At 42.6% G+C, this 13,057-nt stretch overlaps 1 protein-coding gene across 9 annotated transcripts in view; it reads left to right on the top strand.

Annotated features, from left to right (window-relative positions):
* ADAMTS9 (ADAM metallopeptidase with thrombospondin type 1 motif 9) overlaps positions 1-12,144 on the top strand; it is a 160,762-nt gene extending 148,618 nt beyond the window's left edge. For 6 of the 9 annotated variants that reach the window (XM_027585862.2, XM_027585864.2, XM_027585858.2 and 3 more), the window contains 2 exons: positions 8,657-8,751; positions 10,618-12,141. In XM_027585862.2, coding sequence (XP_027441663.1) covers positions 8,657-8,746 — 90 coding nt within the window. In that variant the 3' untranslated portion in view covers positions 8,747-8,751; positions 10,618-12,141. Of the gene's footprint in view, positions 1-8,656; positions 8,752-9,072 lie in introns of all 9 variants that reach the window. The other 3 variants (XM_027585859.2, XM_027585860.2, XM_027585861.2) reach the window with 3 other exon arrangements.
* The last annotated feature ends 913 nt before the right edge of the window (positions 12,145-13,057 follow it).

Genomic DNA, 13,057 nt, shown 5'->3' with positions numbered 1-13,057 from the left:
AAAGTAGGGTAGCCAGCTCAAATACAGGATGCCCAGGTAAATTGGAATTTGAAATGAACAGGCAACAATTTTTTTTTTTTTTTTTTTTACTGTAAGCTTGTCTTAAACATTGCATGGGATGTATTTATTCTAAAAAAAATATTTCTTTGAAATTTACATCTAACTCGGTGTCCTGTATTTTTCTTTGCTAAACTTTATCAAAATCAGAATATAAAGAAGAAATTCAAGTTGCTTCCCCCCAGAAAGAAACATCCACTTGTGACTTCCGGGGGAAATCCCAGAGTTTCCCGAGCCCATTTATTTTTTAGCTGCCAGGATTAAATTTGTCTATGAAAAAAACCATCTTACTCCCTTTTTTCTCTAAGCCAATCAACCACCTAAAATCTGATTCACTAAATGGCCATATTGATTGCTCATAAATCATTAAATGTTTTCCTTTGCACTGAAAGGAATAAAGGTAGCTGACCGCACACATGCTTTAGAATGTGCTCCCAAATTACAATGTTCTTCCCTGCCACTACCCCTCAGGGTCCATATATTATGGTTCAGTCGCTTAGAGGAACAAAAATACTTAACTGTCCAAAATGGTCAGACATGAGGCATGATTCTATAGGAAGCCATCTATGTAAATTATGTAACATAAATTTCAATCCTGTTAGCCCATTATCAACTTGGCTGTTTCCATCCGGAAACTAAACATTATTACGTCAGGGAGCGCCACCTGCTGGACAGAATGGTCTCTACCCCGCAAAGATCGGTGGCGGGTTCCCAAGCCTTGGGGAGAAGTTAGCCTTTGCTGGAGGGATTTGGTTTGAAAATTGCCTGCCAGCATATTCCTTCTTTTAAATCTTTATGTTAACATGACAGCTCAGAGAGCCCGAGCTTCAAATTAATCTCAAGGGTCTGTCGAGCCCTCCTTGTGAATCCAGGGGAGCCGGTCGCAGCCATCTGTAGCTCTTGGTAGCTCTGACAAGTGCTGTTGTGTGTGCCTCACCTGCTGTCTGGTTCTCAGAGCATCCCCTGAGGATGCTCCATGAAAATGGGCCTCCCTGGCTGCAGACATCTGGGAAAAAATTGTACATTTTGTTTCCTTCTTGAAGAGGCACTGTAAGCATTCGTGTATTAAAGGTTGGAATAAAGTATACAGGAAGGAAGCCTGTGTGACTTTATTCAAACCAGTGTTCCCCGAAATCAGTGGTTCTCAAACTGGAGTGTGTGTCAGCATCACCTGTGGGGCTCGTCACCTGCAGGGCGCAGCCAGCCTCGGGGTGCCTGGGTGGCTCAGGTCATGATCTCAAGGGTGGTGAGATGGAGCCCCACATCGGGCTCTGCACTGGGCACGGAGCCTGCTTGGGATTCTCTCTCTCCCTCTCCTTCTTCCCCTCGCCCCTCAATACAAACAAACAAACAAACAAAAGAAAACCACAGCCAGCCTCAGGAGGGGCTCAAAATGTACATTTCCAACAATTTCCTGGGTGGTGCTTATGCCCCTGGCCTAGGACCACATTTTGAGAACCACTGACCTGTTAAATCAACCCCAGAACCTTCTTTTCAAAGTTGGACCTTTTAATTTCCCCAAATAACCGGTGTTCCGTATAATGGAACACAGTTTGCAAAACTGTATAATGTCCTGCTCCCACCATGTCCCCGAGGAACCAGTCCCCACTGGTTCCTCTGTGGCACTCAGACCCTGGCCAGTCATCATCCTCTCCTCTCCAGACGGCCCTGCTCTGGTTCAGCCTCAACTCGTCACTCCTTACTTTTCTTCCCTTGAAGCTACAGGGGAAAAGGCATGGTGAAAACCCCCATGCTCCAAACCTAGTTGGCAATAAAATGTTTTCCCCAAGCAAAACTGTAGGGAAACTCTAGTCACATCCAGGATAAAATGGAGTCACCAGAACCACGGTCTCATCATCAGGAAGAGAACCGGTAAAAAACGAGTCGCATTGTCAGGTTCGCTGGGGGCTCCCCATGTGTCATGGAGAGACATCTCTCCTATTTGTAACTAATAAAAATAATTACTTTTATAATGGAAAGAGCTACCCTTACTGGGCAAATTATGTGCATTAAACCCCATTTTCCCAGCTTTCTCATCAAACCTGGAAAGGGAGTTTGAGAAGGTGGGTGAGGGTAGGCACATGATGTCGCTTTGGTGGAGGGATCCCGGGTCCCAGCCACCAGCAGGCAACCCCCGGTGCTGAAGTGAAAGCTTCCAGTGGCTGCAGAGTACAGAGGTTCAGCTTGCAGACTCTCAAGAAGGATTGCCTGTTCCTGCACTTACTAGCTCTTGAGCAAGTTATTTAACTTCTTGGGGGGTGGGGTGGGGCGTGGTTCCTTCATCCGTAAAATGAGGATCGTGGCTGGGTTCCTGTAGAGCATACATGAAATAGGGTCCAAAAGCTGTCTGCATGTCCCTGGCAAACAGCAGGCTCATTTGAGGTGTTAGCTCTTAATGTTATCACGCTTCCCTGCCCTAAGGCTTGCAGTCAGGTTTTAGAAGCTGGCCCAAACGTGCGTGGAGCACTGGGTGTTATGCACAAACAATGAATCATGGAACACTACATCCAAAACTAATGATGTGATGTATGGGGATTAACATAACAATAAAAAAATTAAAAAAAAAAAAAGCTGGCCAAGGTGACGGAGGAAATAGGCCGGCTTGAGATGGAAAAGTGGAAGGACCGGGGGCTGTGGCCCGAGCTGGGGCTGAGTCTGGGCCCGGCTGGCACCCTGAGCACCATGGGGGTCCTATCCCTGTTCCCCCAACCCCAGGGAATGTGAATGAGGCCGGTGGGACACCTCCTTGGCCCAGGGGTGCTTTGGCTTCCCCTGCTGTGCTCAGGAACTAGTGAGGTTCTACTCTGCTCGCGGGTTAGGGACAGACAGACAGAAAGGGGAGCATGACCCAGATGTGAGATTGGAGAGAACATGTGGAAATACCAAACTCCTCTATCAGGGACGTTCCGTGCACCCTCAACTCATGAATGTGCCCTTGGCCCCATCCAGCGGTCCTGTGCAGTTCCACACGCCCATTCTTAGAGCTGCCCTCTGACCCTCTGTCCGGGAGGAGGCTCTGGAACGGTCTTGAGAGCTGAGCAGAGTGAGGGGAGGTTCATTTCCGGCCACATGGGAGAGGTGCCCACCAGTCTCTTTGCTTCTTTGCATGCCTGGGGAAGCCGTGGGGTCAGCAAGGAGCGAGGGGCCTGTGTTTCCGAGGCCTGGCTGCCTGGCCCTAGGCCCTAACCACATTCCTTATGCTGGGAGAAGTGTGGTAGATTGAAGAATTGCTTTGAAATTAAAAATGAATGAACTCTGTATTGTCAGAGAGGAGATGGACTCAATTTATATCTTTTAGCTCAATTACAACCAGTGGAGTTAAGGTACCATGAGATAAAGGTGGGGTGGGGGGCAGGGGGCATGTGTATACATGGAATGGAATCAGTTCTCGTTCATCTCCCATGGACTGCCTCCCAACCCACAACTCACTTTGAAAAGCAACTATACACAAGTATAAAAATCGTACTATAGGCCAGTAGAGAAAAATTACATTTTATACATGTGCATTTTTTCTCCTATACATTCCTAGAGAAGTTTGATGTTTAAATATATTCTTTTTTTTAAATATTTTATTTATTAGAGAGAGAGAGAGAGTGAGAGAGAGCACAAGAGCAGGGTGAGGGGCAGAGGGAGAAGCAGACTCCCCCCTGAGCAGGGACCCCAAAGTCGGACTCCATCCCGGGACTCCAGGATCATGACCTGAGCCGAAGGCAGACGCTTAACCGACTGAGCCACCCAGGCTCCTGATGTTTTAAATATATTCTAAATGTTAGGCAATGTATATATTCACATATATGTGACTGTCTAGGGTTATAGTGGGAAATACACACACACACACACACAAATATTCATATGCATAGATAGATGATAGATAGATAGATAATCTCCTGTGTTTTATGGGCAGTTCACCACCAGCACACTCCAAAGAAATATAAATAAACACACTTCAATCAAAGATGTGCTGACTCTTCGAAATCACATGAGCCTACCTACTTTCCCTGGTCATATTGACTGAGAAAACCAGAAAAAAATAGTGAGAAGTATGAAATATAAACTATTCATAATGGAACAGAGAGTCACTTGTTTTAATTATATGTAATAGCTCAAACTAAGCTAACAAAATATTCATTTGAAAGAGATTTTTAGAGGGCTTGCTCTAATGAAGAAATAAACATGATTTATAATTAGTGTTTCATTGTATGCGAGCGGGTGCTTCTAAGATGCTGGAAAATATACCTTTTTCTCTAAAATAGGCACTGTTTCCATGACAATCATGTTTATGCTAATCATTTTCTTAGTATTTTTTTTCTTTGTACTCTGTAGTAAAAATGATAAGTTTTAGCTCAGACTTTATCTAAATCAAATTAACAGAGTCCCAATTAGTGAAATAGCATGAATGTTGCAAAGCCATTATCAGCAACTTTTTAATTACCCAGACTTTTCCTCTTCTCCATGAGAATAGGTTATGATGGAGATTCACACATAAAAACTACTTTTATGATAATAATAGCTAATATTTTTTAAGCACGTTCATTTGGCCAAGTAGTCTGCTAAGTACTTTATATACATTCTTGCATTTACGGCACACCTCTGAGGGGAGACAAATATTATCCCCATTTTGCAGATGCACCAGGAAACTGAGGCTTAGAGAGGTTATTTAAAAATGCAGTACCAGCCCTAGGCAGGCTGACCCTGGTTCACTCCACTGCTGGGTCAGGAGAGAGTGTGGATAAAGCATGAGCTTGGATGAGACAGAAGACATTCCAGCGCATCAGCATTCTCCAGGCCTGCAGACCAGTGCTTCAGCCCGTGGAGAAGGTTCCTAGCTAGAACCTTCTAGAAGGTAGAAGGCTGGAGCTAGCTAGAAGGCTGGTCTGGCATCAGATTCAGTTGGTGGTGTCAGACTAGCTCCAGAATTAATATGAGCCCCTAAACGCAGGACCAGTTAGGGTCTTAGAAATCACTTTTCCAATTCAGTGTCACTCATAATCAAAGGCAAGCAAATTTTTCAAAGAGAAACTATTTTGTTCTCTTTATCTGTTAAATTGGCAAAGTTTTTTTTCTTTCTTTTTAAATGAGATGATCCATTATTTGCAAGAGACTTTCAGAGCTTGGCCAGAGGAAGCAAATCTTCACACCCTTGACCCAGTTCTGGGAATGTAGCCCAAAGATATCCTGAAATGCAGGCACAAATAAGGTTCATCACAATGTTGTTCCCAATAGTGGAAAATGTGAAACATCGAAGGTGGCAAACATTGTGCAGGAATGGAGGGATGGCGGGTGGCTAATATGACATGGTAAATTTACACAGTGAGATGTGCTGTTCCAATTAGACAGGGAGTTCTTTGAAACATGGTCAAGTGTTAGGGGACCAGATTAGCCAAACAATCTGAATTGCAGGTCCAAAAGAAGAGTGTACATCAGCTTCAGCCTCTCATTCACTCATTTATTCATTCATTTAACAAATGTGTATTTAGTATCACTCTGAGCCATACACTATTGGGTTCTGGAGACCTTGGAATTGAAAACGACATTGGCCTTACCATCATGGGGCTTACATTGTAGCAGGAAGACAGATGTAAAGGAAGAATTACCCAGTTTTACAGGATGCTGTGTGTCAGGTAACTGGGGGAGGAAGGTATCTGAGAGGAAGTGGCCCCTGGGTTGGGTTCTGAAGAATTTAACAGTCAAAAGGTGGGGTGGTCCTGTGCACACAGAGGGAGAGGGACACGGAAGAGAGTTCCAATTATAGGGAATGGCATCGTATGTGCAAAGGCCCTCTGTTATAAGGGGCATGTCAGAAGAACAACCCAAAGAAATGCAGAGGTCAGGGGTGGGATGGAGGGAAAGGATGGTATCTGGAGAGTCACAGGATGAATCTGGAGAGGCAGGAAGGGATAGACTGGGGGCCAGCAAACTTCTGTGAAAAACCAAATAACTTATACTTATTTATAAACATTTTAGACTTTGCCAGCCAGGAGGCAAAATCAGTAATATTATGTATGTATTTATATGACAAGAGTGGAAAGAAATTTGCACAAAATTTTTATTGATTCATAAAAATTGAGTTCAATTTTTTGTCATACATTTTTACCAATGAGAAGAATGGAATATTCACAGAGAATAATATTTTGCTTAATTAGCTGAATATTTTGCCTAATTCTCTATTATCAAAATTGGTTATAAGTGTTTATTAAATGCTGATCAGAGATGAGATTTTCTGTATTTCATCTTTATAAACATTTTTTTACACAAACACTGATATAGTCCACAACCATATAATTTTCATTGAGCATATTCATGGCTTGGCAAGCATTTCTAGAATTCTATTAGATTTTTCTCAATACTCGCCCTTCAGCATGCCATTACATTGCAGATTAAGCACTTGCCTTTGAAGGCAAGATGGAAACTCCTCAATTGCCTTGTTACATGGATTTTGAAGTATGATATTTTCTTTGCATTTACATCAAAGTCCAAAAGATGCTGCTGGAATGGCAGCTCAGGCTCAGAAAATATATCATGCCAAAAATTTATGTGGCATGAGCTGTAGCTTCTTGTTTTAACTTTCAGTTGAATGGAAAGTACATAAAGCTGCCTAACATTACTTATGATTGGAACAATGTTAATTGCCATTACAATGACTTTACCATGGTATAAGTTGTGCCTGTAAGTAGAAGTGTTGCCTTGAAATTTAAGTTCAGTTCACTAGGAAATATTGTCAAATCCATAGCAAAAGCTAATGTCCAAAGCCAGTGAGTGTCCAGTGACAGCGATGGAGAGCAGTTCTCATTCAGAAAAATTTTAATCCCAGCCCTGAGCTCAAAAGTTCACAGTAAAACTTTATCACGGCTCAGTTATCAAACTGCTGGGTGGTAGCATGAGTCAGGGTGTACTGCTTCTATACAGCGGGTGAGGGATAAGTTCACAATAGCAAAAGATGTTCATCCTTGATACTGCTGGTTCCGTAACACCTGATAGATTCTTATATTTTCCACAGAGTGCCTACTGATGGATAATACAATGAATAATTATAGGCTTCAATCATCTTACACTTTTTAAAAGATTTTATTTATTTATGTGAGAGAGTGAGGGAGTGTGCATGCGCGCACGAGAGAGAGCATAGAGGTAGAGTGGGAGGGAGAAGCAGACTTCCCGCTGAGCAGAGAGCCCGACACAGGGCTCGATCCCGGGACCCTGAGATCATGACCTGAACCGAAGGCAAACGCTTAACTGACTGAACCACCCAGGCGCCCCAACATCTTACATTTTTATGAGCTTTGTAAATTTGGCCAACTAACGCTTTCTCTGCATCTCCATATTTTTTACACCTGTCAGTTGTCTACACGTCTTGGTAGATTCCACTTCAGTTATTCGGCACTAGTGTTTCCTCAACCTCTTTGAAATTTTCTTGCCTGAACTCATTCTACACAGACTGTTCACAGCAGCGAATTCTTGACTCACTTCAGACTCGGCATCACCTCCTCAAATAAACAACGGAATAATATCGATGCTATCCACCTATCAGTCAAAAAATACCACCCACAATTATTTGCCTTGTGTTTTAATTGATTATTGATGTTGCTTTCAATATCATTAACTTCTCAAGCAGCTGTTCCTACAGAAAGGATAATAGTCTTTAAAACAGAGTCTTTTCTCTGGACACATTTGTTCAGCTGTTCAGTGAAACCAGACTGGGGTACATACACTGTTTTCCCTGCTTGGCTAACACATCAGCCACTTGGAAACCTAGTTTCATTGTTTATTTTTACTCTGTTTCATTATTTATTGTGAAGAGGAAATTGTGCTGTGGTGAGATCTTCAGTTGTAAACTTTCTAAATGTATGACCATTGCTTTCCTTGTGAGTTGGGATTGTGTGATGAGGCTGAGGTTGGTAGCGTTGGTGTATGCCATATTCTCCTCGCATGGCTGTCATGTCATGGCATGAGAAACACAATGCTTTGCCATCTCAGTTTGATAAAAGAATAAGCTCCTATGCCAAGGTGACTTAAAAGAGCAACATTCGAAGTCACTTCTGTTTCCTGGTTCTGACATGATGGTATACGCTGGTAATAAAATAAAGCAAAATATTATGATAGGGCAATCCGCACAGCATTCCCAACACTGCCAAGTTATACCCATGTCACCATGATTTACAGCGTGCTGAGCAGCAGTGTTAAAGCAATGAGAACTGTCACCACTACGCATCCTGCTCTGGGAGCCTGAACACAGGCACACACATTAAAAGAGTGAATGAACGGGGCTGTGTTCCAATAAAACTTTATTATGGATACTGAAATTTGAATTTCCCATCATTTACACGTGTCAGGAAATAGCATTCTTGGTTTGCTCCTTCTCAACCATTTAAAAATGTGAACACTATTCTTGATTTATGGGCCATACAGAAATAGGCGGCAGGCTGCACGGGGCCCACAGAGCCTAGTTTGTCAGCCCCAGTTTTAGGCCACGTGAGGATGTTGGGCTCTGCTTCTGTTCGGAAGGCTTCCCTTCTGGGCATGCAAGGGAGATTTGCCCAAAGCCAGGGGCAGCCCTGGGAACACCAGCCAGGCGGGTAGTCTGAGCGTGGGCATTTCCTTGCAGGACGGTACCCGAGTCGTAGGAAAATGCGGTGGTTACTGTGGAAAATGTACTCCGTCCTCTGGCACTGGCCTGGAGGTTCGAATTTTATAGTCAAGGTAAGTCAGTCCTGCGTTTTTCTCTTTCTCTCTCCTGTTCTTTCTGTAAACTCATGACTAGCAAATGGAGGCGGGTCAGTTGCCCCCAGACAGGTTAGTATGAAGTACCTTGAAAGTGACTCAGTACTATTCTACCTTTTTCTCTCCTGCTGATCTGCCCTCACGTGATTGAGGTCGTCTGCGCTCCACCCTGTGATGTGAGGTCCCTAGGCTTCTCTGCATCAGATTCCTCTGCGGTATTCATGCGAGATACTTACCAGACTCCATCTCTAGAGGTCCTTGGGTCTCTGGCACATCTAACAATCTGTATTTTTGATATAGGGAATTCTGATTCAAGTGACCTATGGATTCATGTTTGAGATGCTGCCCGAAGAGTATTGCAATAGTAATATTAATGACATTCGGTGAGCCCTATGTGTCAGGCACCATGCTGAGCACTTTGCAGGCATTATTACCCTGAATCCTCACAATAAAGCCACAAGATGGGGCTATTATCCTCATTTTACAGATAGAAGCTGAGGCCCACAGAGCGAAGTGGCTCGCTTAAGGTCCTGGTAGATTCCTTTGGCAGAATCCATCCGTGCTCTCCACCAAAGCCAGGGCTCTTGATTAATATGCCGTTCCACACACTTGTGACTCAGTGTCATCCAAGGACTAGCGTGATCAGCATCGCCTGGGAACCTTTTGGGATGTGAACTCTGAGGCCTTACCCTAGACCTACAAAACCAGAATCTCTATTTTAACAAATCTGCAAGAGAGTCACACATGGTAAAGTTTGACAGTACCTGGTCTAACTACCTTATGCTGCCATGTGCTCGCTCTGCTGGTGAGAGGACTGAATTGGTCACTTTCTCTTGTCCCAGTGCCTTCAGCTACAGTGGATGAGTTCAGCCAATTTGATGAGCCTTCTACAACTTATTTCAAGCTTTCAGCAGCCCATTCTCCTGTAGGGCTCTTCAAGATCCTGACATATGCGTACCTACCTGACATTTATATATCAGTATTTCACCGTTGCATTAAACATCCATATTCAAAATGATGATCTTAAATTAGGATTGTTTCCATTGCAAGAGGTAACAGGAAAAAAAGGAAATTTACTGCCTTAAGTACCTGAGAAATCCAAGCAGTGGGCTAGCTTCAGGCATAGCTGGATCCAGAGGCTCAAACGGACTCATCAAGACCCTCTCATACTCCCATCAGAGAGCAAGGCTTGCTTCATTCTCAGGCAGACCATCTCCCCCACTCCATGGTCTCTGGCAGCTCTAGGCTTACATCATCTTTGCAGCTCATGGCCCCAGATAAATGCTCACCTCCAGCATCTATTCTGCACAAGAACTCAGGCTGTCCTTGGTCACATGGGCACTTCTGAACCAATCACAATGTCCAGGAGACTGAGATCATGTACCCGCCTGGAGTTGGGTGATTGACAACTTCATTTAGAAGAGGAAGAAGAAGGAGTTTATTGGATGGGATGGAGGCAGGCAAGATCAGGTATCCACTAGAGGGCCCCATTTTGTATGTATTTTACATCTAGTAAAATAGTTTTGTATGTATTTATGTGTAGAAAAATTTCTGTGAGCGTATATACATAATATTTACATGTATGTCTAGAAAAAAACTAGAAGGAAGTGTACCAATATTTGAAGAGCATTGTCTCACGTGAGAGATTTCAGGCTAGTAGTTTTTTATTTTATTCTTTTTATACTCCCTTGAAATGTTCATGTTTCTTAGAGCAAACATATGTCACTTTTAAAATCTAGAGAAAATAGTGTCATTTTAAAAATTCTATATGTAAAAATGTATAGGTTACCTACTTTTGACTTATGTATGGCATTTGAGACGGTTTACATTTCTTTTTATATTCAGGTGCTCTGAAGAGGAAACCATTATGGGATGGATGAAGGATAGTAATGCAATACCTCCACCTTAAAATTTGTGTGTGTGTGTGTGTGTGTGTGTATGGACTTGTATGAGTGTGTGTGTGTGTACATATGCACATATATACATATATACACACATATATGTACATATGTGTGTATATATGTAAATATCCTAATGATGTAAAGTTTAATATTTATGTTTGAAATTATTTATTGTGATGTAATATTTTTGTACGTAAAATGATTCTATTATGACTGCCTTTTGCATTATTTTGTCCCTTGCAGTCAGATCACTGCATTTTACGTACTCTACATTATATGTAGTACTATGACAAAAGTGATCCTTCATTATCACGGTACACTATTGTTTACTTTCTATCTGTAAATATTTTATTGTTACGTTTTAAAATTGTACTTTGTTTTTTTAAAAAACCTAGCTGCCATCAAGGTGCTACAGGAGTTGTGTAAGTGTACTTTGGCATTTCTAGGAAAGTATCAGCCAATAAATAACATAGTGATGTCACAGATCGTTCCAACTATTAGTTATGTTAACTATTCGGTTTCATGTGATCTCTGGGAAAAAAAAAATTGCTGCCCTGGTGCTATATATTGTATATATTTAAGTGATCATCAGCCTCAGAAATGTAAACATTTTTAATAAAAGGGAGGAATGGAAGGACACTTTGCAATGGACAGAATCACTTGGAAAAATAAGACCAGCTTGTTTATCCTTATTTTTGGACATGCCTATTTTGGAAGAGAGTTGGACTCTGTTCTTTTTTGCTATTGTTGTGAATACTTTGCTTCAGTTCATGGTGCCTGGAGCTCTCTGAAGTTCAATGGAGGGTACCCCAAAGCAGCTTCATTACAGAGTGATACTGAGAAGGTGGGATCCTCTCAACATTTTGCCAAGATGTTCTAAAGTGGTGTCCAAGTTCATCAGTGGCAAGACAGAGGATGCTCAGGATAGGATGACCTTCAGCACTCCCAGCACACCTGGGGAAGTTCAGAACCAGTTCTCAGTCATCACGATTGCCTTTTGCATAAACACCTTGGCTGGTGACGTGACTTATCGTCAGGATGTGAGCCTAGGACCCTGCCAGTGTTTGTGGCTGCCACCATAATCAGCATTTGTGAGAAGACATAAACTGTGGAGTACAAGACGCCTGAGTCTTTCTGATTTTCCATTAATGCACGCTTGTTACTTATTTCCAAAATGGAAGTTGAAGTCAGTGTCTTTCTGCCCTTCTGACCTGATTGAAGGGAAATCATTACCAGTGGCCCGAGGCAGGTGCTCGCTTTGAGAAATCCTACCCACCTCCACAACCCAAAGAGATTAGAAAAAACCTGGCAGTAACCTCCAACCTCAAACAAACTCCAGAGTGCTCCAGAAGAAGTTATGCTCAGTGTATGAATAAGTGTTATTCTCCTTTATTAATACATTGTGAAATATACTATGAATAAATACCATGATCACATCCAAACATGTGTGTTTTACATGGTTTCTGGACTCTTGATTCGAGTAGGAATGAAAATATGTCTTAATTTTTTAAGATTGCCAGATTGAGAAGCAAGGCATATTTTCATAATCCCATCGATTACAGTTGCCACTCCAGAGACTAATAAGGGACGGGGATGGTCCCCAAGGTCTGCTTTTTCACCCAAAATCAGTTGAAGTGGTTCTGAAAGAGACATGACTCTTTTGTCTATGTGATGGGGAACAAATGAACAAATAAAAGAGGAGATTTAAGTGGGCTTGGGGGCTTCATTGTTAATTTTATGTAGCAGGGGTTTCTACTCTGTGGACTTAATGGTGTCCAGGGAAATAAGGAAATCAAATAAACAGCAAATAGTAAGTTGGGCATCCACCATATGCCAGCCCCTCTTCTGAATTGTTTTAGCTCATCCTCATAACCACCAAGTAGAAGTTCACATACAGTGAATAAGTGGCAGTCCCCGAAAGCCCCTTGTGTGGCTCTGACTGGGTTACATGTCCACCTCTGGGCCAGTCACGTTGTTGAGGGGGCTGGTGTCATGTACCACCTAGAGTCAGGTGATTGATAGCTTCAGCTGGAGGGAGAAGGAAAGGTTTTGTTATCAGAGAAGGATAGATAGTATAAAGATAGACAAAAGCAGAAGGTATCCACTTCAGAATCCAACTGTGTGTGTGTGTGTGTGTGTGCGCACGCGCGTGTGCGCATGCACAAACTCAAATCCCATAGCTTATATCACAGCATTGGTATAATCCCTCAGCATCGTCTGAGACCTGGGTTCTCGTTGTTTTCCTGACATCTACTAACTGTCTGATCCTGAGCCTTAGTTTCTTCATCTGTAAAATGAGGCTATTGATGGTCCTCCCACTTACCTTGCAAGATTGTTTATTGAAGACCTTTTCAGCTCTACATCAGTGATGTCAAAATAGCTGC

This window comes from Zalophus californianus, chromosome 1 (genome assembly GCF_009762305.2).
Source record: "Zalophus californianus isolate mZalCal1 chromosome 1, mZalCal1.pri.v2, whole genome shotgun sequence".
Lineage (NCBI taxonomy): Eukaryota > Metazoa > Chordata > Mammalia > Carnivora > Otariidae > Zalophus > Zalophus californianus.
This window is presented reverse-complemented; position numbering and strand designations above follow the sequence as displayed.